The sequence below is a fragment of the Epinephelus fuscoguttatus genome, linkage group LG20, assembly GCF_011397635.1.
Source record: "Epinephelus fuscoguttatus linkage group LG20, E.fuscoguttatus.final_Chr_v1".
NCBI classification, from domain to species: Eukaryota; Metazoa; Chordata; class Actinopteri; order Perciformes; family Serranidae; genus Epinephelus; species Epinephelus fuscoguttatus.
In genome coordinates this window covers 37,288,309-37,315,427 of record NC_064771.1, presented here as the reverse complement: position 1 = coordinate 37,315,427, position 27,119 = coordinate 37,288,309, and the positions used below count along the sequence as shown (strand labels likewise).

Genomic DNA, 27,119 nt, shown 5'->3' with positions numbered 1-27,119 from the left:
CCTAAATTGATCAAATTTATTTCCATACTTTTCCATACTTTCCGTACTTGTGTAGGAACCCTGTGAATAGCTGGACTGATGATGTTAGACAGTGGCCTCCAGTAACTGATGAAGGTATCTTAAATGAGTATATTAATATAGAAATTAATCATTTGTTTGAGCGATAAGCAGGAAAGATTAGAGTAATAGGGAGATAACAGACTGTATCATTAAACACTGTGTAATATAACGTTAGCTTACATTACGTGTGCTGACGTTAGCAAGCTAGCAGCGTGACATTTAATCATTATGGACAGGCTACGTGACCATCACATCATATTGAAGGCGATCGATCGCCTTCAATATGATGTGATGGTCGTCTAAAAGGCGGTGTAAAATTTGCCCGACCCATCCGGAGCTCAGGTAATTTTGACCCTCAATCAGAGACCTGTAATGTTAATTGCCATTCTTCTGGTCATCAGAGGCCAGGTGATCAATAAAATATTCTTGAATACCTAAAACAAAACACAAACACATGTTGTTGTTGTTTTTAGTCACGTAGCCTGTCCATAATGATTAAATGTCACGCTGCTAGCTTGCTAATGTCAGCACACGTAACGTATGCTAACATTATATTACACAGTGTTTAATGATACAGTCTGTTATCTCCCTATTACTCTAAGTAATAGAGTTACTCTGAGTAAAAAATCAATCAGACAACTGCAGCTCGTCCAGAACGCTGCTGCCAGAGTCCTCACCAACACCAAGAGAGTGGAGCACATTACACCAGTGCTTAAATCACTGCACTGGCTTCCTGTGTGTCAAAGGATAGACTTTAAAATCTTGTTACTTGTCTATAAAGCACTAAATGGTCTCGGGCCTAAATACATCTCTGATATACTTGTACGTTATGAAGCATCCAGACCCCTCAGATCATCTGGAACAGGTTTACTCAGTGTTCCCAGGATCAAAACCAAACAAGGTGAAGCAGCCTTTAGTTTCTATGCTCCCCGCCTGTGGAACAAACTTCCAGAATATCTGAGGTCGGCTGAAACTGTCAGCTCATTTAAATCAGGGCTTAAAACATTACTATTTACTGCAGCTTACCAGTGAACTAGATATGTAACTTATTGTTAGGATAATCTGTAGCTATTGTTTTTATATTTGTCTGCTGTTGCTTTGCTTTATGTTTGCTTTTTAAATGCATTTTCTGCACTGTTTTTAACATTTATTGTCTTGCTTTTAGCTTTTGTTTTTAATGATCTGTTGTTCCTTTAATGTTTTATTTTAATGTATTTCTCTTGTAAAGCACATTGAATTGCCTTGTGTATGAATGGTGCTATATAAATAAAATTGCCTTGCCTAATCTTTCCTGCTTATCGCTCAAACAAATGATTAATTTCTATATTCATATCGGTACTCATTTAAGATACCTTCATCAGTTACCGGAGGCCACTGTCTAACATCATCAATCCAGCTATTCATGATGCTGTCATTGTAGAGAGTCAGTTCACAATGATAGCATAATGAATTGATGACTGACACGTCACCGCAGCAATGGCGCCGCCACAAGATGGCGGCATACACAAATCGCTCGCCGAATTCGTCTACAATCAACACAGTTTCAAGATTAGAGTCACCAATTCAGTATCTGGCCAAATGTCTCCCCTTCTGCTCCTGAGATATGACGTTGAAACATGATGATGTCACAGTCAAGCCGACCTTTGACCTTTTGGATATAAAATGTTATCACTTATCACATCCTGTTAGACATTTAAAAACAATCAGAAGTATGATTTTTCACTGTCTAAAGCCACACTCAACCAAATGGTTGAACTGTGTCATGGTAAAGGTTGTGATGCGAAGATAATAAATTTACTTTTTTTTTTTTACTTTTTTCTTTTTTTTTTTTTTTTTAGAAAATATAAAAAAAGGAATATTTCATATTGTTCATACCATATATTTAATGTTATTCCATTATATATTTGATGAAAAAAAAAAATCAGTATGATTTTTGACCATTTCTGAGATTTCTGACACCGGGTTCCTGGGTTCATCTGCCGGGGGAGCAAAAACTTGAAGTGTTTCCAGTATTTTTATAGTTTCTAACTGCTGAACGATGTCTTACGTAGAGGCAGATAATGTATCATTCTATATCAGAGGTGAAAATAATGTCAGTTGCACAACGTCTTAGAAACAGTTGATCAAATGTCAGATTTTGCAATAGGAAGGACTCCTTATAAAGAGTTGGTTTTGTAAATTGAGTAATTCTTGCGCAATCAAGTTCTTGGAAATCAAACGGGGAAGAACATTTGGGTTTGGGTGACCTGACAGTTGGGACAGTTACGTTAGGTTTCACAGTAGGAAAGAATCCTTATAAGCAGAGGTGGAAAGAGTACTGAAAATTTGTACTTAAGTACAAGTACTGTTACATTGCTTAAATTGTACTCAATTACAAGTAAAAGTACTGGTGTTTAAAAATACTTAAGTAAAAGTACAAAGTACTCTTCTCAAAAACTACTCAGAGTATTAATTACTTTTAACCGATGGATGTTTTATTGCCAAAAACAGCTCACCTTATACAGTGAAATTACTGCAATGATATGCCTATTATGAGGCAAGAGTGTAAACACATGGCACACACATGAATACAAGGGGCTCACTGACTCCACAAGAGTCACAGCTTTCCAGTCAGCCCCAATGTATCCAACTGTAATACTGTTTAAGGACCCCAATATGCAGGAATAATAAAATAGAATAGGCGAAGTTACATAAATACCGCACGCAAAATAACTGCGTGGGTTTTGCACAAAACTGCAAGGGATTAGAGTGAAGTGGATGTGTCTGTAAAGGGGTCACGCTTATCATACGAAAACATTTTCATTCAGGTATCTTGAAGTAAGAGAACAAGGGACCCCTTGCTTGTGCCGTTTTCCATGCTAAACGTTAGCCTGAATTTGGAGCACTATTTACCCCCTTACTGACAAGCTAACATGACATGGTTAATTTTCATGGTTAATGTTTCATATGACATAGCGTCTCTCTAGCACAAAATATAGGCCTGCTGAATGTAGGCCTGTGAGTATTAAATGACTACAGATTTAATTTATTGTAATGATGGTGTTTGTCCAAATATTAAGCTAAAACATTTCTAAGAATTGTAGCTCAATTATGCATGCAGGCACGCACACACGTTAGCTAGCTCCGTCTTATTTTAATATCAGGCAAACCAATGGCAGTGACAATGTCTTTGCAGACTTATCTTAGCCAAACTAATAACCAGTGCTTAATTTGTAAAATTAGAAGTAGGGGAACACTTTGGGCCTCTGAGAGAGCAGTGTTCCCCCACTCCCAAAAGTGGGGGAACACTTTTTTAAGCGGCACCCGAGCCGCCTCACTGCGCGACCCCGAATGGAATGGTTGTGACATCTAGTGTTGTCACGGTTCCAAAATTGGGACCCACGGTACGATACCAGTGAAAGTATCACGGTTCTGAGTAGTATCACGATACCACAGCAAAAATGAGGCAGATGTGCCTTTTGTCATTTATAAAAAGATAAATCACTTTTCTATAATACATCAATGATATTTCAGTGGAATAAATTACTTACTGACTTATTCATACTTCAAAAACAGCATCAATAAGTGATTAACATAGGGGGATCAAAATAAAATAAATAAATGAAATAAAAATCAACCAGCCACCCTCCTCCGCTGACAAGTAAAGAACAGTCCCTTCATAAGTTAAGAACAGTCCCTTCATAAGTAAAGAACAGTCCCTAAAGTGCGGTGAGGTTTGTGGGCCGTTACTGAAAGAGAGAGAGAAATGTGAACGGCTCGTTTCTTCTCTGACACGCCACATACCTGTGTGCCTGTGTGCCTCGGTTGTCCAGATACTACTGGGCAGTCATGACGCCAACGAAAGAGGAAATTACTGGACCTGGAGTCGGACTCACCGGTAAGCCGTTATGTTGCGGCGCGGAGCTCACGGGATTTGCGCGGAGCGCATGGACCCTCACACTTGGCTTCTTTGTCTCCAAATCTTCAGTCCATAAATTAGTCTCTACTCCTCTGTGTAGGTATGTTACCGCCAGACACCTGTGCCTGCTGCAGCGGAGTTGTTCTTTCCTTACATCATAGATTAATTGGCGCGGTCACGATCGGACAGCCTTACTGGCTACAAAGATGCAGATGAAAGGTTTGAATATTAATTCAAATTGTGGCCATACTCAGTAGCGACTTATGATTTTAAAAGTAGCAAAGTAGATTACATGGTATAAATTGTACTCAAGTAGGAGTAAAATTACACACTGGAAAAAAATACTCATAAAAGTACAAGTACCCAAAAAATCTACTTAATTACAGTAACATGAGTATTTGTAATTCGTTACTTCCACCCCTGCTTATAAGAAGTTGTTTTAACGCAGGACCATAAATCAGGCCTTAGTTATAAGAGAGGAGCGTGAGTTGTGTAGTATCTGAGAAAAGCGTAGGAAAGTTGTGTCCAGAGTGTGAATGTGTATGTGTTGAAGAGAGAACAGAAGGAAGTGTGTCTGAGACAATAGTAAAGTTGGGAACATTGCATTGAGTGCGATTTAGTTTATGATAAAATCATTAAGAGGAGGGACTATGTAGAGGCAGATAATGTATCACTCCATATCAAAGGTGAAAATAACGTCAGTTGCAAGAGGTCTTAGAAACAGTGGACCAGATGTCAGGAAAGAATCCTTATAAGAAGTTGTTTTTGAGTTGGTGAACCTTGGAAGACCAGTGAGATTCTGTTAAAGGAGTTGTTTTTGTAATCTGAGGTTCAATTCAATTCAATTCAATTTTATTTATAAAGCCCAATATCACAAATCACAATTTGCCTCACAGGGCTTTACAGCATACGACATCCCTCTGTCCTTTGGACCCTCACAGCGGATAAGGAAAAACTCCCCCAAAAAAACCCTTTAACGGGGAAAAAAAACGGTAGAAACCTCAGGAAGAGCAACTGAGGAGGGATCCCTCTTCCAGGACGGACAGACGTGCAATAGATGTCGTACAGAACAGATCAGCATAACAAATTAACAGTAATCCACATGACACAATGAGACAGAGAGAGAGAGAGAGAGAGAGAGAGAGAGAGAGAGAGAGAGAGAGAGATGCAGGTAATGACAGTAGCTTACAACAACATTATTGAAAGTAATAATATCATAGTTATAGTTCTGGCTACTGTGGTACAATATGTTGAAAGTATGTATTAATATCTGGCAGTATACATGTGTGACAATAATCATATGTGTATAATAACAGTAGAAGTACAGTACAGGCCAAAAGTTTGGACACACCTTCTCATTCAATGCGTTTTCTTTATTTTCATGACTATTTACATTGTAGATTCTCACTGAAGGCATCAAAACTATGAATGAACACATGTGGAGTTATGTACTTAACAAAAAAAGGTGAAATAACTGAAAACATGTTTTATATTCTAGTTTCTTCAAAATAGCCACCCTTTGCTCTGATTACTGCTTTGCACACTCTTGGCATTCCTCTCGATGAGCTTCAAGAGCTAGTCACCTGAAATGGGTTTCCAACAGTCTTGAAGGAGTTCCCAGAGGTGTTTAGCACTTGTTGGCCCCTTTGCCTTCACTCTGCGGTCCAGCTCACCCCAAACCATCTCCATTGGGTTCAGGTCCGGTGACTGTGGAGGCCAGGTCATCTACCGCAGCACTCCATCACTCTCCTTCTTGGTCAAATAGCCCTTACACAGCCTGGAGGTGTGTTTGGGGTCATTGTCCTGTTGAAAAATAAATGATCACGAGTAACCCTGCGTTCTCAGAGCGCAGTGTTCTGGTGGGATAATATGGCACTATGAGCTCTCTAAGATATGACGGAGCTTGACCATTTAGAGCTTTATAAGTTAACAGTAGGATTTTAAATTCAGTTCTGGATTTTACAGGGAGCCAGTGCAGAGAAGCTAAAACAGGAGAAATATGATCTCGTTTCTTAGTTCCTGTTAGTACACGTGCTGCTGCATTCTGAATTAGCTGGAGAGTTTTTAAGGACTTACTAGAGCTACCTGATAATAGAGAGTTACAATAATCCAGCCTTGAGGTAACAAAAGCGTGGACCAATTTTTCTGCATCTTTTCGGGTCAGGATAGGCCTAATTTTCACAATATTACACAGATGAAAAAATGCAGTCCATGAGGTTTGTTTTAAATGAGAATTAAAAGACAAATCTTGATCAAATATTACTCCGAGGTTTCTTACAGTAGTGCTAGAGGCCAGAGCAATGCCATCTAGAGAAACTATGTCATCAGATAAAGAGTCTCTGAGTTGTTTGGGGCCAAGAACAATAACTTCAGTTTTGTCTGAATTTAACATCAGGAAATTGGTGCTCATCCAAGTTTTTATGTCTTAAGTTATGGAGTTTAGTTAATTGATTACTTTCTTCTGGCTTCATTGATAAATACAACTGAGTATCATCCTCATAACAATGGAAATTTACAGAGTGATTTCTAATGATGTTACCTAAAGGAAGCATATATAGAGTAAATAGGATTGGTCCGAGCACAGAACTCATGGAACTCCAAAACAAACTTTGGTACGTAAGGATGATTCATTATGAACGTCAACAAACTGAAAACGATCAGATAAATAAGATTTAAACCAGCTCAGTGCAGAACCTTTTAGGCCAATTAAGTGATCCAGTCTCTGCAGTAGAATTTGATGGTCAATTGTGTCAAACGCCGCACTAAGATCTAATAAAACAAGTACAGAGACGAGTCCTTTGTCTGAAGCAATCAGAAGGTCATTTGTAATTTTAACTAGAGCTGTCTCAGTGCTATGATGCACTCTAAATCCTGACTGAAATTCCTCAAATAAATTATTAGCATGGAGAAAATCACACAGCTGGTCTGCGACTACTTTCTCAAGGATCTTTGACATAAAGGGAAGATTAGATATTGGTCTATAGTTGGCTAACACCTCTGGATCCAGGGTGGGCTTTTTTAGTAGAGGTTTAATTACAGCTACCTTAAAAGACTGTGGTACATAGCCTGTTAATAAGGATATATTGATCATATCTAATATATGAGTGTTGACTAAAGGAAAGACCTCCTTAAGTAGCCTAGTTGGGATGGGGTCTAAGAGACACGTTGATGATTTCGATGAAATCTAAAGGTTCTTGCGCAGTTCTCCAATTCATGGAAATCAAACGGAGCAGAGAACACGTAGGTTTCAAAGTAAGTTCAGTACATTGATTCCCAAGAAATCAAACCTATTGGGACAATTAGGTCATAAGCCTAGCTTTTCTCCGTGGTTCTCCGAGTCTCTTTATTTCAGTGTTTGCTGAAGTTGAGCATTTTTCTTACATCACGTAATAGTCAACAGGAAAAAGGTCCAATACTAACAAGCTGAAAGGGGGCATATCTCCACCTATCGTAGAGGAGTCACACATACTTGGCTCAATAAATGGATTCCCCTCCCGTGCTTGTATACTGGGACAAGGACAGTAGGCCAGTTAGATGTCCTAGCTGAGCTGTAACCATAGCTCCACTTAACTGTGCATGGAAATGAGTGACTCTCCTCAACATGTCAAAGACCAGCAGAGCTTTCCTGAGTGGTACCTGATACCGATTCAATAATAAAAAGACTTAAGCTCACCTCTTTGAAATGGCTAATAGAACTTATTGTTCCACACGTATAGCTTCCCCAAATTAAGTACACTTAAAAACATTAAAAAACCCTTAAAATGAAAGGCACCAGTTATCCAAGGTGCAACAATAATCTTTGTCATAGCTGAATTCAGAGTGCATACTATATCATGTTAATTTCTCCAGCATCAAAGGCTTAATATGGCCAAAAGAGAGCTTTGGAGACTCAATCAGGAGACCAGATTGTTGTTGATGATGAAGAAGTCAATTAAAACTTAATTAAACAATGATTTAATTTAATTATTAAACATTTTAATCAAAAGAATGAAATGTAAAACCCTGGTGGAACTTATCAAAAGTTTTTTAAAAAAGTGACCATTTTGTGGTCATAAGGAAAATATAGAAGGTTTTTTTCTCAAGAGGGCACAAGGGTTAAAGTATATAGTAGTACAGTAGTGCAGTTATCTAGTAGGAGAGATTTTGCAGCCTTGACCTTCATCTGACCCTGCAAGAATTAAGTTCATTTCAGTCAGACGTTAGAAGACTTACCCAAGGTCGATGATTCAACTCTGAACTGCAGAAGTTCACCAGCTGAGTTGTTCACCACAACTTCATCCTGAGAGCTGCGCCCTCTTTCACTTCCTCCATGAGCCTCACTCTCTCCTCCTGTGTCCTCACTGTGTGTCTGTGACACATTATGGCAAAATTACAGCCTCAAAGAGATGAGATTTTAGTATGATCCATGCTTTATTATGGTTGAGTTGTTTGAATGACACTCTGAATGGAAGTACCTTCTACTGAAGAAATGCTTTGTATGAAACCCTTTCACAGAGAGATCTGTGGATGAATGTGTCTAATTAAAAAATACCATTGATATTGAAAATATTTCTGTTTTCCTATTTTAACAAGTTAACTATTAGTGTATTTAAAATATTTATAAAAATCTGGATTTTTAAAAAATAGATTTAAGAAACATTCTCATTCCAAGCTTGACACACACACACACACACACACACACACACACACACACAAACACACACACAAACACAACCAAAAACATGTATAAATGTATATAATCTAGTGGAGGTGATACAGAACTGTAGGTAATTTGGGTCAATGTAAATCTGTAGGATTTAGTGTTGTTCATTTACTGGTATCAAAAATCTGCTGTTTTAATTATTTTGAGATGATCTGAATTCATTTTGATTGAAAAGTTAATGTATATTTAAGTTGTTTTTTTAAGTCTTTCATTAATGTTAAGAGAATTTTCTATTTTGGGATTTTACGATAAAAATTACATTTAGACTGTAAAAGATGGCCCTTAGGGCATTTTTATGGCAGTTTTTAATCTTGCATCAAATAGTGAATCACATACTGTATGCAGACTGTTGCATGTACAACTCACTAGCAGTGAATATTGTACTGGTAGTATTGAACTACAAGAACCAAGACAGTTGCAAGCCTTCAAAGTTAGAGTCATGTAAAGCTTTTAATGGGTCAGTTAGGTCCTAGAGATGTGGTGGTAACAGCTGCGCGGGGGGGCCAAATGTGATTTTTTTCATGGGGCCCAAAATTTCTGGCGACGCCCCTGAGTACATCAACTCACAGTAAATGATACCAATATGTACAGTACCAGTACAAACAACAGCAGACACGTAAGGGATAATGTATAGTGAGCCAGTGACTGTTGGAAAATAACTCCCGACAGGGCACTGGCAACCAGGATGTCAGCTGACCAACACTCGCTACCCGCTCCCTGGTTGCAGCGATTTGCGATGCTGGCCAGCTAGGAATGAACTAGCAGCCAGTACAGTCCAGTCCTCTCTGGTCTAGCTAACATTTAGCCGTGTTACTTACTGATCCATTAGAAAGAAAGCTAGCTGGACATGGGTTTTGAAGCCTCTTTGGTCACGGAGCTCCCTCCATCTCTTGAACGCCTGACTGAGGTTTACTCTTGTTTTTCCTCTTCTTTTATCACTCTCCTTTTTGCTCTTCTTTGCCTCCTCACACAGAGGAGCTCCTTTTCTTTTGCTAGGCTGTTTTTCACTTGTCTCCAAACTTTGTCCGTCTGCCATTGTGCTCGTGACTCAACTATCTCATGCCCAACTCCTCATAAGGACCAGCTCCAGTCCCTGATTGGCTGACCGACCAGTTTTGCAATAGGGGAGAGTGGGGTGAGATGTGCCAGTTTTTACTTGAGGTGACTTTAAAGAGAGGGCATGGCAGTAATGCGTCCAACTAAAATATGTACATATATTTCAGGATGTGGGGCATCCCTGGGAACAACCACTTTGGATCTTAAATAAACTGTTTAAAAAATATGGCTTTCCAAAAAAAAGTGGTCTTGTGGCACAATTTGCCCCCGATGCGGGGTGAGGTGTGCCTTTGGAGAAAATACGTTGGGGTAAATTGTGCCATTGATTATTGAAGTAAAACAGAACATTTTCATGTCATATACTGTAATGCTGTATCAAAGCAAGACAAATTCAATACCAAATTACTTATTAAAGCTTTTTTTAATAACATCAAAGGCCAGTTTTAGCAGTAGATAACATGTCGAATACATGAAAGATTGGCTAGAAGTAGGCCTACATAATATTTATCATTTTCAGAATTAAATTAAGTTAAACCTGAACAAAATCAACTGCAATTCTCAGAACCAGCTACAACACAACATGCCACTTGTCAATGCTGCAATATTCTACAACAAGGCCTATTTAAAATGTTAAGAACAAAATGAAATTAAAAATGAAGGCTCCAGGTCATAAATGTCAACTCCTGGCCAGTAGAGTGTGTGTGTGTGTGTGTGTGTGTGTGTGTGTGTGAGTGTGAGTGTGAGAGTGTGCAAGCTGCTCAAATAAATTGTATTTAACGGCCATAATTCAATCTTACGAAGCCCCTAAAGTCCCCAAAAAAAGAATAATAAAAAAAAAACTTACTCGAGCGCATGAGATAAACTAAATCGAGATAACAAAGATTGTTTTCTCTGATAATTGTCAAGTCTGATGATTGCGCGCTGGTTAATGTGATCGTTCTGATTTCAGCCTACAAGAGCTGCCACTGGCTGGCCCAGGGAGGTGAAAATGGCAGATCACATTATTGATCAACGCATCAGGATGTACTTTAATCAAGGTCTAACACAGGCAGAAATTGCATTGTGTCTTTCTGTTAGAGATGGCATTCAGATTAGTCCTCGTCATTTAAGGAGAAGACTAGCGCGGTTACAACTTCACAGGCGACGGTTAAGTGATCCTGCTCATCGACGGGAAATCACATCATCTGCTATATGTGACGTACATGCCCTTATTTGGATAACAGTATTCCCCACACACGGGAAGATGTTTTAAGTAGGGGGCCTGCCAACTGAATGAATGAGTGACTTCATTGTATTTTTTTCCCTGCTGTATAGCGCGTGGCACATCGCCAGTCACTAGGCTGCTGACTGGCTGCCATAAGCTACACACAAATAAAACATTAAGAAGTTCTAACAAATGCAAATTGTATGACATTTTTCCATCAGGAGGCCAACAGTAGAATTCACCACATGACAAAAGCAGACAAGAAACTGTAGTTTGAGCGCTGTCCTTGGTGCTGAAGATGCAAAAACAAACAAATGTCTATACTCCAAAACTCACTACCTCTGACATGACGAACCAAGACAGTGTACACAGATTAAAAAAACAACATCAACAGAAAAACAGAAGTCCTGCAAACCAACAGCAAGCGGCGATCACCATGGCCAAATAACGTCACATATCTGTAATAAAGAAATAAAAACAGGACAGCTGTTGGCAACTAACGCTGTTGCTGCTGCAGCTGCTATTAGGCTACTACTGTTATCCAAACTAAATTAAAGCAAAGATTGTTTAACCTATAATTCCACATGATGTTGCCTTCTTTCCACAGCAAATACATTATTTCCTTTTAAGGAATGGCTCAGAGAAATGCTGTCTAACAAATTGAAATATTTTCACCACCATTTTAGTTATGAAATAGACTCACATATGATATTCAAGGTGCACGCACACACAAGCAGGATCTCACACATATAAAACGTGACTGGAATTAATAAACAAGCAGTAAATGCACAGTGGGGGTTATTTGTTTTCTGTATCGGCGTGATGCGCTGTGTTAATTGAGTGAATCGTCCAAGCTGGACGCGTGTGTCATGCACTCTGCTGGAGCTTCTTAGCCCCACTCTCCTGCTGCTCCTCCTGCTCACACCCCTCTGCTCATCCTCCAGTCAGCCCTGCCAGTTTTTTCCCACCAGTACTCTGTCCACACCCATTTGCCTTCCCCCTGCATTAACTGTCTGCCAATCAGTGACCAGCCTGCTCAGCCACTACACACCTGTTCCTTATCTTCTCATTATCCCCTCAGTATTTATACCAGTCAGTTTTCCCCTGTTGTTTGCCAGATCGTTGTTGGTGCTTATGCCTGCCTCGTATCCCGCCTGTTTGCTTGTGTTACCTTATGGATTAATGACCTGTGCCTGTTTACCTGGTTTGTGTTTTTGCCTGACGCCTCTGTACCTCTGCCTGATAACTTGGATTTTTGGTTTTGACTCTTGCAATGGACTGTACTCTTCTCTACTGAAAAAACTCAGTAAAATCTCAGTTTTTGCCTTATTCCTGCCTCTGCCTTGTGAGTCTGCGTGTGGGTCCTCTCTGTTTCATGACAGCGTGTTAGTTTGAGTTTGATTTAATTTAATTACACTAAAGTTGTTGAGTTAAACTAACCATAAGAGTCCTTTTCGTTTTTATACAATTTATTGCTGCATTTTGAAAGCAAAAAGAGTTATGTTATATCAGGGGTTTCAGCTTGGCACCGTGAACCTGTGCCTCCCGTGACCTGTAAAAGTAGCGTTGTGACATAAGCCTCAGTTTCTGTTGTTGGCGAATTGTTACAAGCTGATGAATTCACTGGTCAAGGCAGGCAAAACGTTAGTACAGGTGAGATGACAGACAGATGGATGGTTTGTCTCTAACAAAATACTTTCTGTAGACATGCTGCAAGAACGGATTCATGCTTAATACACCTGCAGCCAGAGCGCATTACGCTATAGGCTTTATGTGTGGGGAATACCAGGATGTGTTATCCAAATAAGGGTATGTACGTCACATATAGCAGATGATGTGATTTCCCGTCAATGAGCAGGATCACTTAACCGTCGCCTGTGAAGTTGTAGCCACGCTAGTCTTCTCCTTAAATGACGAGGACTAATCTGAATGCCTCTGACCTGTTGACTTCAGGCCTGCCTCTGCCCATTATGTAGTTTTCAAGGTGTAGTGCAGGGAAATATGATCCGCCGTGAACACTGTGTGTTATTTTGAAAATTAACCGGATGTTTTATTTTGTTTCTGTGCACGACTTCCTGCCCCGCACGCGATATTTTTTTCGTAGGATGGTAGGGGAAGGTACCGCCTTTTCCGCCTCTGATTGGCTAGAAGGGCTCTCCTCCGATTGGTTATTTGATTTGGCCGTGAAACGTCATCTCACGTTCATGGCATGCTGTCGGCTAGTCTGTTTTGATCGTCTTTACCACCAACTGTCATGAACTTAGCACAGAAAGGGCAGGACTCAAATGCACGACTCTGCACGACGTGAGGCAAAAAGGCAAGGTTCAAACACAATTAAGCTATGACTGAGGCTGTAGAAAAATGCTGGAACGTCAGCTGTGAACATCAACGAACTGGCAACGAGACAAGACACAAGGGGGAATATATGCAGGACTGATGGGGAGTGATTAGACACAGGTGCGGGAGACACAATTAGGGATCAGGTGCACACAGACGGGGAGGGGGCAGGGCCGACAGGAACCTGGAACAGAGACAGCGGTGAGTCATCACAAAATAAAACAGGAAGACAAGACATGAAACATGAGGGAGAAAAATAAAATACTTAACAAACAGTGGAACATGACACCAACAGAAGTAAACAAAGTCAATCCAACAGTGTGATAGTGCGTGCCATCAGATTTATATTAATGGAAAGCACATCGCCAAATTTAAGGTTTTTAGTCCTTTAGAAAAATCTTAGAATTCAAGGAATTCTAAGATTTTTCTTAGAATGACATCACTAAGAGCTACTTTTAGTCTTAGGATTCTTTGTGAATACAGGCCCTGGCATTTATAATTGCCACTAGGCGTCTTAATCGCCATCAGCATGCATTCAAAAATAATAAAACTAGAAAGGTTTTGAAAGCAGAGAAGTATTAAATTTAGAACTTGAAGAAGAGAAGAACGACAGGTCTGTCCCTCAGCAGCTACATATCTTTCCCCATCTGACTGCATCCTCAGCTTATATCAGAAATATGCCTGTTTTAAAATAACGATACCTTGAATTATAATGCTAGTCATCAAGTCTGAGAATGTGTTACTGATTTACCTCTTTCATATCATATAAAATGAATGCCTAAAGTTATTCATCTGACTACTTTATATGACTGATATTACTGAGGTCTGCTGCTAAATCTGTGTTTCACTCAGTAGAACTGCGATTTAATAAGTCAGCACTTAAAAAATGTAAACTGAATCTTTAAGGCAGACAAACAGATGATTAGCTGGGAAACATCATGTTTATTCACTTTACATGGAGCTAAAATTAATACAGAACTAAGTGAAATGTTTGCCGAATGTGTTAGTGTCAGTTTATGGGTTGTAAGACATCATAAACCATCTTTTAGAAGGAGAAGTTTGTTAACTGTAAGCTCGCTCGGGCTCTGTTAAATTAATGTAGCAGGGCGAGTGAATGGCTAACATAGGAAAACAGCACTTTGAGATGGCTGTCAGAGATGGCAGAGGTCTGATCACATTATCCAGTATGAGGTGTAACAGGTGGTGTGTTTCACATGTTTAATTTCCCAATCACTCTACAAAAGAGGATTAGCGTACCGTTAGCTTATTGTTACCACTGGAATACTCAGGTTACGGTTCAGCCCCACATACTTGGAATATGCTTAAACAAATCTTAGAGCTGACCTCATCAATACTGCCGAGACAACGCCAAGGTTTCATTGCTGATCTTATTAATCATAACTTTTGTAGTGGGTTATGAGGCCTCGGTTGGCCTGGTGGTGGCGCTGTAACTAAGGCCCAAAAATTAAATTTCAAAGAGGCCACACCCCTCAAAGTCAGGTTGACTTGAAATTGGAATCACAGCTCCAGCTCAATGAAGTTTTTGAAAAACACATTTTTGACATCTCCTCCTGGATCATCATTGAACCAAGCTTATCAAAAGATGCATAAAGCTTATTGATATCTCATAGTGTTTTAAAGATGTTGACCAATGAATTTGAGGGACATGTTCACATATGCACCTGAAACATGCCCTGAAAGATTAATTCAAATCAACCACTAGGGGGCGCCACAAATGTAAAAAAGAAAAACAAACAAACAATTGCCATGGCATAAATAACACAAATCAGACTATGAATCCAAGATATGACAGAAATATTGTCCAATGTCACAAAACTTGCAGGAAATGTTTCATGACAATGTTGAACCACATGTTTGAAATTATTTATAAATGAATTAATAGGGGGCACCATCGCTTCCAAACTGTTCCAAATCCCTGACCTTGGAAAAATCTGACCATAAATCAATGACAGTTTGTCCAAACATCACTAAACTAGGTGAATATTTTCAATTCAGCCATTGACGCATGTCCCCACAATTTTTCTGCCACTGACCAAAAGGGGGCGACAGAATTGCCAGAGAAGATTGGGACCAGCAGAGATTTGGACGTTAATGAATGATTATCTGTCTGATGTAATACACTTTGAAAGGTCTTGATCCTTTTTCATGATTTTTGATTGATTTGATTGATTTGTTTTTGATGATTTTGGTTTTAAAAACTGCAACAAACTGTGGAAAGTGCATGAGCTGTTCTCTAAAAGGACGTTTGACCTGCTGTAATTTTGTTAACAATGAAATTAAAGCTACAAGAACGTCTGACAAAAGTTTGTCCTGTGTGGCATCTGATCCCATGGGAAACATGCATAATGTGTGAAGAACACAACATTGTGTGTTCAGAAGATGCCGTTGACTCAGCTGGTGTTGAGATAACATGAACAAAAAGCACTCTGTGAGAATCAGTGCTAACATTAGCAAGCTGGGCTAACTAGCGTCGATGTTCAGAGTGGAACACAGTGTGTCCTTATGATACTGTGAAGACGGAATAATGTTCTCTAAAGGTTCTTGTTCTCTCGTTGAGTTCTTTGCATTCAAAGATGCTGATGTGTCAGAAATGATGAAGCTTACAACCTTTGGTAAAGTCACCTTTTGTAATCTGCAGGAAAACACAAAGTAGCACACAGTGGTGAAGTCAGGTCTCCACTTTATTGAATATTCTGCTTCAGAAGACAGTGAACATATCCAACAGGTGTTGCAGTGTTACAGGAATCTGACATCACATCAGAAATGTTTGCAACTAAATGATGTTAACAGAGACTCTCTCCAACAAAACAAGATCTGCAATTTTTACACATGAGCTATGAGTTTATATTTCAAGAGACAAAGCAACTGAGTATCAATAAAGGCTCTATCTATGTGCCAAGAGTTAGATTATAAAGTTACAACAAAAAATATCTGTGACCTACCAAGCAACTAAAGTTTAAACTGATTGTGAAGCTGTGAAGCAACAAAACAGTGTAAGAAGAAGGCTGTGCATTGAGTCAACATGAACTAACACGTGACAAATCAGATTTCTACAGCTTTAAAAACACCAGCAATGTACTTATCATCTAACAAAATGGAGTTAACAGCAACTCTCTCATCAAACAGTAAAGTCTTAAACCGAACCTGAGGTCAGGGTTAAAGTAAAGACTCAGAAAAACACAAACCAGAAAAGATAACCCTTTAAATATTAGGCATTAAGAAGAAAAGGAACAAATCCTAAATCAAAGAACAGGTGTGTTATCTACCTTATGTCCCAACATAATCAACATGATAAATTCAACAAAACAAGTCAATCATTTTCCTTTTACATGAGCTGTGAGTTTCTACAACATATTTGTGTTCACAAAGTAACTGTGATTCAATATAAGCTCTGTATCTTTAAGTATCAGGAATTACAATAGAAATGAAAACAATTAAAACATATTGTGTGATGTACCAAGCAAAACTGAAAGTGAAGCACGGAGCTGTTTGAGAAGAAGGCTGTGCATCGAATCAACATTAACTGAAGAATAGAAAATGACGTTTAAAGTCACTTTATGACATCATCGATTTTCCTGGTCCCTCTGGGTTTGAATGCATTTTTTTGATTTTTGAGGGATGTATAGGCTAAAATAGGATGTTAGGTTGCCCCTTAAACTTTGAATATGAACCTGTGTCCCTACTGACAGACCAGCAATCTAACAAGTGTTTGTCATGGCTTCTACTGAACTGGACACAGGTACGCAAAGTTGGAGTCTTTTGCAGCCCAGAAGCCTGGGTAAACAGGCTCAGTGAATTTGGTGCGAAAGGTGTAGAGGTGACGCAGAGTGTTAGATGAGACTCTGTAGTAGGACAGAGTGCCAGCAGGCCAGTCCAGATACACCCCGACTTTGTCGCAGCCATCAGAGGGAAAAGCAGTTTCCCACTGCAAACCATTATGATATGCCTTCACAAGGTGATTAGGTGAATCGCGGTACTGGTCAACAGCCCACGACATGGTATTAAATCCAAACTGGCTGTCTAAACTTTCAGCTTTTCTTTCAATTCCCTTGTATATAACAGCAATATAAACCCATTCTGTGGAGCCAGTACTCCACTCTACCTCCCAGTAATGGCGGCCAGTTAAGCTCTCTTTGCACAACACCTGAGGATGTACATCGAACCTCTCTGGGTGATCAGGGTATGACTGCAGTTTTCCACATGTTGCCTTCTTGTCTCCCTCAGACAGAGTGAGGTACCGGTTTGCAGTGTTTGGGTCCAGGGTGAGATCAGTGGCATCTGAAGGAGAGACCAAATTAAATTTAGTCATCCTGAAGGTCAAACAGGTTTCTGGAAGACAGTTATTAGTACAGCATATTTAAGGCCTTAAAATAAAAGCATGAAAAAAAGACTTACACCAGATCAAATCTTCTCTGTCAGTGATGGCCTCCACATCAGGGGGGTCAAGCTTTGTAAAGTCTTCACTGGCCAGATTGCCCTCCTTGTAATGATAGATGGTTGCCCCTTTGTATTTCTCATTTGCTATGGTTGCTATGAGAATACGCAACCTGTTGTTGTTCTTCTGTGCTTTGGCAAGGTCACGGATTTCTTTGGCTTTTTTTCTCATGTTGCTGAAAATCTCGTCTGAGAAGTACCATGGCTCTTCATTGGTACTTCCCAATGTAGATGACTTTAAGTAGGTGGCCATCTGATCCAGGTAGGTATCACCTCTTTCCATGGAGGTGAAAACAAAGCACAGAGCATTCGCTACGTCTGAAGCAAGAACCTCTCTGTCCAGCTCTGACTGATTTCGGACAGTCTTTATTCCCTCCATGATATCTACACAGGATCTGATGACGTTGATTTCTCTCTCTTTGTCATCCAGCCACTTGCTCAGTTTTTCACGACTGAATGGCGACTTGTCTCGGTCTTCAAAGAGTTCTTCTACTGAGCTCTCCTCTGCTTCACCATCACGGATGGAGGGAAGTATCTTCGCCAAGGTCTGTCGGAGGTTAGTTGCAAAGTCACTGCACAATTTTTGGAACTGGCTTAATTCTTCTCGAATGACCGGGAAATTTTCTACCACTCTGTCTTCCAGAGAATCATTGCATCTGATTCCTGTTTCTCTTAAATCTTCCAGAGCATCCTGCACCCTCCACACTAGTGTGTTGCTGATATCTCTTGACAACTCAGCAGCTTTAGTGTCCAGATTCGTCAGTGGCATCAGCCAGACCATCAGTGAAACAGCATTCTCTCCTTTTTCTCTCAGTAGCTGTGGAAGTTGAACGTAGACCTTCACCGCGTCTTTAAATGTCGCAGGGTTGCTTTTAAGAATGAAGTCTCCGAAGAATTTGCAGGAGAATTTCTTGGTCAGGTCTTTTTCTTCATCACTCAGCTTTATTTCAGCTCTTCCCTCAATACTAAATGTGGGGATCTTCTTTATCACAGCTTCCATGCTGCCCTGGACGTTCTGAACCTTGCTGGCTTCTAACTTCTCACTATCAAACACAAAGAAAGCATTTGCCCCGTACAGGATCCCGGTGACCACATGTGTTGCGCCGCTCTTCTTAATGACATCTGTCTGTTTGGTGTCCATGGTCATGATGTTAATCAATGACAACTCTTTGAAGTTGGTGTTGGCTTTGTACTGACACGTCACTCTGCTCTGATTCTTGAATTTCTTCTCATCATTCAGATACTCGGCAGATCCTCTGACTTCAATCAGTCCACTGCAGAAACTGAGCTTCAGAGAAGCGCTAACATCCAGCAGAGAGGACTTGTCTTCAATGGAGTCAGATGCAGAAATATTAAATGCACTGCTATGTTCGGATCTTTCAGCTGTGTTCTCTTGTAGAGTTTTCTTATCCCACAATGTCAGACCTGTAGAAAGTGAAAAATATCAGTCATCCGTTAAAATCAGAAAAATACTTTCCCTCCACATACATACATTTTAAAGAAATACTTCAACCGCAAAATGAACATTTGTAAATCACTTAGTTGTGCTGTGTGACCTTGAATTTGTGAAGAAAATTTAGTTTTTCTCACAAGGCTCCACAGAAAACAGCAAACATATTGATTTGTTGATTGATTGAGGGAACATATGTAACATCAACAAAACTAATATCAAAACATCTGTTTACAAACTGTCCCACAACTCGTGCAGAATAATCCCAACCTCACTTACCCAGTCGTGTGCTCAGGACTGGATCAACACTACAAAGAAAACCTTGGTTTTAGAGTCAGGCTTTGAAGAGAGCACAGATCAGTTCAGTTTTTTAGCTAGAAGTCCTTAGGGATACACCGAAATGAAAATATGTGGCCGAAGCCGAATATTATTAAACGCTTGGCCGAATACCGAGTACCGAATACCGAATATCATTGTTTAGTTGTTCATTAGTTTTTGCAGATGAACCCCCTCCAGATTAGTGTTGTCACGGTACCAAAATTGGGACCCACTGTGCGATACCAATGAAAATATCATGGTTCTGAGTAGTATCACGATACCACAGCGAAAATGAGGCAGATGTGCCCTTTGTCATTTATAAAAAGATAAATCACTTTTCTATAATACATCAATGATATTTCAAAGGAATAAACTACTTACTGACTTATTCATACTTCAAAAACAGCATCAATCAGTGATGAACATAGGGGGGATCAAAATAAAATAAATAAATAAAATAAGAATCAACCAGCCACCCTCCTCCCCTGACAAGTAAAGAACAGTCCCTAAAGTGCGGTGAGGTTTGTGGGCCGTGAACAGCTCGTTTCTCCTCTGACACGTCACATACCTGTGTTCGGCTGGCTCGGCTGTTCAGGTACTTCTGGGCAGTCATGACGCCAAGAAGAGGAAATTATTGGAGCTGACTTCTCCGTCGCTGGGTGATGGCGATGGCCGCCGTATTTGACAGGAATACATTACTGTCTGTGTCTGTGACCCCCGTTCAACCCACAACCGATGGGATTCGCCTTTCGTTTCTGCTGCTGGTTGAAATCTGTACTCACACAGCGTGCTGAATGATTTAAGCCTATTTTGCTCGCTCAAAACTATTTTTAGTCGCAAATGCGAGTGTGGTGACGGACGGATCGCCACACTGCCGACAATTCACTCCGCCCGTCACAGCACACTGTTTGCGTTATCAAAACACGCCGCTATTATTCGGCCTTGCTTTTAACTTTTTGTCCTGTTTGTTAAGTCCCGAGCATAAAACTGGTTAAATTAAATTTGGGTTACACTGTATGAGTTGTGTGAGATTGTGTAAATGGATGTCTTGAATTAGTTCTGCTTTTGTTCAACACTGATCCAAATTAACTAATAAATCACTACGTTCACTGTTTTCGATGGAGGCATGTGAGAAAAACAAGGTTTTCTTCATGAATTCAAGGTCACACAGTGTGACTAACTGATTTACAAGTGATTGTTGTGTAGTGTAAGTATTCCTTTAAAGTATGTAAAATAAATACTCTCCTATGATTAATATTTTGTCAAACATGTTTTTTTCCAATAAAAAGTGCACAAAAAAAAAAAAAAACTCTGAAAAGGGGGGCTCTATTTCCTCTTCCTTATTGAGAAATTCTGGATCTGGCCTCCGCCCTGCCCACCACTGCTGCTTGCACTCGGTTGACTGGTCAATGAGTTTCTTGAGAAATGTTTTGGCAAATACCCATGATGCCATCCAGCCAGAAGGGGGCGCTATAATAAAGGCTGAAAAATTTCATTTTGCAATGGCCACGCCCCTCACAACCTACACAGACGACTCAATTGTTTTTATTTATTGCAAGATGATATGTGAACTGATACCACATGAATATCCTGTCTTCCAAAGATCAACTGATAAATGGAACTACAAAGCATCTCCCAATTCTTTTTATATTGAGTACGAATGTTAAAGAGGTTAACATTATGTTTGTGCTTCATGAAATGATTTCAAAGTTCCTGTAAGCAGAGCTGTGACAGGTAAATATATAGTCTAAGTCAAGACTGACCTGGGATCAGTGCATCTCTGCAAGCATCATAGAGCATTCCTAGGCCAAAGGGTCGACCCAGAGAAGCAACTGTCATGTCTGAGGCCATTTCTCCAACCTGTAGGGAAAAGTAACCACACAGCACTCAGTACTTAATTTACACCCTTCTGTCATACGTGATGAGAGTTTATAACACGGAGTCAACTGTCCTCCAGAGAGGACGACAAAGATCAGAGACAGAAAGAACGACAGTCTTAGAAATGCAGTATTTCTCTGTAGACACCAGTCTGATGCTGATAGTTTTACAGAGTTCATTCATTCATTCATTTTCTGTAACCGCTTAGCCTATCCCAGCAAACGTTGGGTGAGAGGCAGAGTTCACCCTGGACAGGTCACCAGACTATCACAGGGCTGACACATAGAGACAGACAGCCACTCACACCTCTTTTTTGACCCGCCTATCTCTCTCTCAGTTCACCCCAATCTCCCTCACAGACTTACCTGTTCTCATGGTGGGAATGAAAGCTGCCACTTGCACCCTGGACCCTATCCCATCCCATCTTATCAAGGCCTGCCTTCCCACTTTATCACCGCTCATCACAACAATAATTAACTCCTCCCTATCTACTGGCTCAATATACTCATAGTACTCGACCTGAGTGCAACATTTGACACCATCAACCATTCCATCCTTCTCTCCCGCCTTGAAACAACTCTTAACATTACCGGCACTGCTCTCCCCTGGCTCAATTCCTACCTCTCCAACAGACAGCTGATCATCAACACTTTTAAAGTAACCCAGTGTTTCCGCTACATTTATTTAGCAGTGGCGTGCCGCCGCTGCTAAATTATTGCTGCTGTTGCTGCAAATGCACCACCACCGCTCTGAGACATCTGTGCACTTGCACAGCGCAACAGACAGTGTAGTGAGGAGAGCAGCGGTGAGGGGAGTGGGGAGTGGGGGAAGGCTCCTATTTAGGGATGCACTGAATATATTCGGCCGAATATTGCAAAAAACACATCCGGTATTCGGGGGAATAAGTGAAAAGCAAGGCTGAATAATAGCGGTGTGTCTTGATAATGTAATCAAACAGTGTGCGGTGACGGACAGAGTAAAATGTCAGCAGTGTGGCGATATTTTACTCTGTCCGTCACCGCACTCGCATTTGCGACTAAAAATAGTTTTGTGCGGGCAAAATAAATCATTCAGCACGCTGTGCGAGTACAGATTTCAACTAGCAGCAGAAACGAAACGTCGAATCCTGCTGGTTGTGGGTTGAACTGGGGTCACAGACACAGACAGGACGTATTCCTGTCAAATACGGCGGCGCATGATAACGGCTTACCGGTGACGGAGAAGTCTGGCTCCAGGTGAATAACTTGTTGTCATGACTGCCCAAAAGTACCTCAACAGCCGAGCCATGGCGGCACACAGGTATGTAGCGTGTCAGAGGAGAAACGAGCCGATCGCATTTCTCTCTTTCTGGCAGTTAACGGTCCACAAACCTCACCGCACTTTCCCTCATGAAAAACTGCTATTAAAATACTACACAAAACCTATTCGTGTAGTAGTGGCTGTGTAGTCACCTGTAGTAATTGTGTAGTAAATTTGTAGTCTATACACTACTCATGACACACCAGTAGAGTTTTGTAGTAAAACAGTAGTGTTTACAGTAGTAACCAAGCAGAGTAGTGAAAGAGCTGTTAAAACACTACTGCTTCATTACACAGGCATTTAAATAGTGATTATGTAGAGATTTTACTACTTGCTTGTATAGTAAATGTGTAGTTACAACACTACAGCAACACTACATATTTTACATAGTGATCAAGTATCTATCAATCAATCAATCAATTTTATTTATAAAGCCCAATATCACAAATCACAATTTGCCTCACAGGGCTTTACAGCATACGACATCCCTCTGTCCTTATGACCCTCACAGCGGATCAGGAAAAACTCCCCAAAAAACCCTTTAACGGGAAAAAAAAAAAACAGTAGAAACCTCAGGAAGAGCAACTGAGGAGGGATCCCTCTTCCAGGACGGACAGTCGTGCAATAGATGTCATACAGAACAGATCAACATGATAAATTAACAGTAATCCACATGACACAATGAGACAGAGAGAGAGAGAGAGAGAGAGAGAGAGAGAGAGAGAGAGAGATGCAGGTCATGACAGTAGCTTACAACAACATTGTTGAAAGTAATAATATTATAGTTATAGTTCTGGTTACTGTGGTACAATATGTTGAAAGTATGTATTAATATCTGGCAGTATACATGTGTGACAATAGTCATATGTGTATAATAACAGTAGAAGTATGACTAATGACTAATGATGGCAGCAGCAGCAGGAGGCATCTGGCAGGACCACGGCAGCAGCACAACCACACACGTCACGCTGTCCAGGCACCGCTGTGATATGAGTTAATCTGAGAGACAGTGGAGCACAAAGGCTCCGGAGAAGAAGCCGAGTTAGTGACATCCAGAATGGCCGAGTTAGCTAGATGCAGTAATAGAATACGAGAGAGAGAGAGAGAGAGAGAGAAGGAGAGAAGGTGCCCGGTGTATTATAGGGGGGTCCTCCGGCAGACTAGGCCTAAGTCAGCCTAACTAGGGGCTGGTACAGGGCAAACCTGAGCCAGCTCAGTGGCCTGAACCAGCTCAGGAGCCTAGTGGTAGAGTGTCCGTCCTGAGACTGGGAGGTCGTGGGTTTGATCCCCGGCTGGGTCATACCAAAGACTATAAAAATGGGACCCATTGCCTCCCTGCTTGGCACTCAGCATCAGGGGTTGGAATTGGGGGGTTAGATCACCACATGACTCCCGAGCGCGGCACTGCTGCTGCTCACCGCTCCCTCAGGGGATGGGTCAAATGCGGAGAACAAATTTCACACACTCAGGTGTGTGACAATCAGTGGAACTTTACCTTTACTTTACTTTACTTTTTACTTTACTTTAGCCCTAACTATAAGCTTTATCAAAGAGGAAAGTCTTAAGTCTAGTCTTAAATGTGGAGACGGTGTCTGCCTCCCGGACCGTAACAGGAAGATGATTCCACAGGAGAGGAGCCTGATAGCTGAAGGCTCTGGCTCCTGATCTACTTTTGGAGACTTTAGGGACCACGAGTAACCCTGCGTTCTCAGAGCGCAGTGTTCTGGTGGGATAATAAGGCACTATGAGCTCTCTAAGATATGACGGAGCTTGACCATTTAGAGCTTTATAAGTTAACAGTAGGATTTTAAATTCAATTCTGGATTTTACAGGGAGCCAGTGCAGAGAAGCTAAAACAGGAGAGATATGATCGCGTTTCTTGGTTCCTGTTAGTACACGTGCTGCTGCATTCTGAATTAGCTGGAGAGTTTTTAAGGACTTACTAGAGCTACCTGATAATAGAGAGTTACAGTAATCCAGCCTTGAGGTAACAAAAGCGTGGACCAATTTTTCTGCATCTTTCGGGTCAGGATAGGCCTAATTTTCACAATATTACGCAGATGAAAAAATGCAGTCCGTGAGGTTTGTTTTAAATGAGAATTAAAAGACAAATCTTGATCAAATGTTACTCCGAGGTTTCTTACGGTAGTGGCAGGGGCCAGAGCAATGCCATCTAGAGAAACTATGTCATCAGATAAAGAGTCTCTGAGTTGTTTGGGGCCAAGAACAATAACTTCAGTTTTGTCTGAATTTAACATCAGGAAATTGGTACTCATCCAAGTTTTTATGTCTTTAAGGCAGTTATGGAGTTTAGTTAATTGATTACTTTCTTCTGGCTTCATCGATAAATACAACTGAGTATCATCCGCATAACAATGGAAATTTATAGAGTGATTTCTAATGATGTTACCTAAAGGAAGCATATATAGAGTAAATAGGATTGGTCCGAGCACAGAACCTTGCGGAACTACAAAACAAACTTTAGTATGTAAGGATGATTCATTATGAACGTCAACAAACTGAAAACGATCAGATAAATAAGATTTAAACCAGCTTAGTGCAGAACCTTTTAGGCCAATTAAGTGATCCAGTCTCTGCAGCAGAATTTGATGGTCAATAGTGTCAAACGCTGCACTAAGATCTAATAAAACAAGTACAGAGACAAGTCCTTTGTCCGAAGCAATCAGAAGATCATTTGTAATTTTAACTAGTGCTGTCTCAGTGCTATGATGCACTCTAAATCCTGACTGAAATTCCTCAAATAAATAAAGAAGTAGAGGTTTTTACTACTTGCTTGTATAGTAAATGTGTAGTCACAACACTACAGCAACACTACATATTTTAAATAGTGATCAATTAGATTTTAGTGCTTGAATATACATACTTGATGTGTTTACACACAGTAGTTTTTCATGAGGCTCTGTGAGTATCATATCAAGTATCATAGTGTCCAGAATAGACAACGAGAGCCTACTGTAAAATTGTTTTTTGTTTTTTATATATAGAAGCGAAGGTAATTTCTCAGGGATTTCATTTCGGGATATTCCACTGATCATTCATATACATTTACAATTCAATAAAATTAAAGGATATTTGTGATATAATACAGTAACTGAAAACACAACAGATTTTTTTTAATTGAAATGATTTATTACTTTATAATTATCCAACCACACACACAATTTACAAAAACAGTTGTAGCCTGGCGAAATTAAACTAGCACAGGACACAGAAATATCTTTTGGGGTCTTTAATCTGAATAATAGAATATGGTGTTCAGCAAATAAAAAGAAATAATAACAGTTTCCAAATAAAAGTGGCAGACTGTCCTCTGTCCTATCTGCAGTCCTAGTAGATAAATAAAAAAAAGCAATTGTTTAAGTCTCTAAGAGGAGGTAGAGCTATAATCAGTCATATGTGACAACTGTTTTCCTGTTGGACTAGTCAGGAAACACTGCCCTGACAATTATAGTGAGTAGGAAGATGAAAATGTGTACATATGTGTAAGTTGCCCAGATGCAAAAAAAGTCTCTGCCACCAATGCTCTACTCCAAACAGGAAGTTGGCCATTTTGATTCAAACTTTTCATTTTGATGTCGATTTTGTGATTTCCACACCTTGTAATTTAACAAACTTTACAGATACAAAAACAACAATCAGTAGTCATTTATTTTTTTAGTTTTGTCAACAACTCCCTTTCCATGTCTGTGTTTCTAATTTGCTGCAACATTATAGGTAACATTAATAACCTCTAGGCCCTGGGGACCTGGGGGTGAGTGATGACCTGAGGCTCTGGTCATCCAGCGACCTGACTCAGGACCAGTTTCTCTGCCTTTTGTTAGACGTGGTGGAGGTGACCACCACCTGTGCTTTTTTCCACATGTTCATCTACTCAACAGGATGTCAGGAGACTCGATGTGTGGTAATCAGCATCTGTTGGTGGTAAAAGCTACTCAAGCTGAAATAGCTTACTTAGCTTACTTAAACTTTTACTTTGTTTAATATGTGGAATATGAATAAAACCAAAGTGAGGAGCAATCATGGGTCTGTTTTTAAATTTCATTTTCACCCAATTATTATTATTAAGAACACTGAACAACATTTAATGACTTTCTCAAAGGCTAATATGAAAAGAAAGTGATGTTACATTTAATAAGAGTTATGCATTAACTCTGTCAGTGATTCTTTTTATGACTGTAGCTACGTATTTTTTCCCGGAAGTTTTCCCCCCTGTTGTCATGGTGAATCATAGTATCAGAGCTCCATTGATGATGGCTTTATCACTAAGATGCTCAAGTCAAGTCTTATCTTTTGACTGCTTGTCTCTGATATCTTCTAACAGTTTTCCAAGAAATTTCTGATATTTACTTTGAAACCGATGCTATATTGCTGCATACTCTGTAGTTCTTATGCATAGAGCATGGCTGGCAGTGAATGCTTGAAAGACATAGCAACAGTAACC

The 27,119-nt window shown here is 40.1% G+C and overlaps 2 protein-coding genes across 9 annotated transcripts in view; both read right to left on the bottom strand.

Annotated features, from left to right (window-relative positions):
* Nucleotides 1-27,119, bottom strand: part of LOC125880642 (neoverrucotoxin subunit alpha-like) — a 244,586-nt gene that overhangs the window by 14,314 nt on the left and 203,153 nt on the right. Inside the window, exon 1 of one of the 8 annotated variants that reach the window (XM_049563289.1) lies at nt 8,171-8,306. The exons of 6 other annotated variants lie outside the window; for them this stretch is intronic. The gene's annotated coding sequence lies outside the window, so the exon portion shown is untranslated. Of the gene's footprint in view, nt 1-8,170; nt 8,307-27,119 lie in introns of those variants that run through there. One more of the 8 variants, XM_049563294.1, reaches the window with a different exon arrangement.
* The window catches only part of LOC125880644 (stonustoxin subunit beta-like), a 242,658-nt gene continuing 232,538 nt past the window's right edge, over nt 17,000-27,119 (bottom strand). Inside the window, exons 8-10 of the mRNA XM_049563299.1 lie at nt 21,244-21,340; nt 17,674-19,137; nt 17,000-17,556 (exon numbers count right to left, since the gene is read on the bottom strand). Of these exons, the coding sequence (XP_049419256.1) occupies nt 17,000-17,556; nt 17,674-19,137; nt 21,244-21,331 (2,109 nt within the window). The 5' untranslated portion in view covers nt 21,332-21,340. The remainder of the gene's footprint in view (nt 17,557-17,673; nt 19,138-21,243; nt 21,341-27,119) is intronic.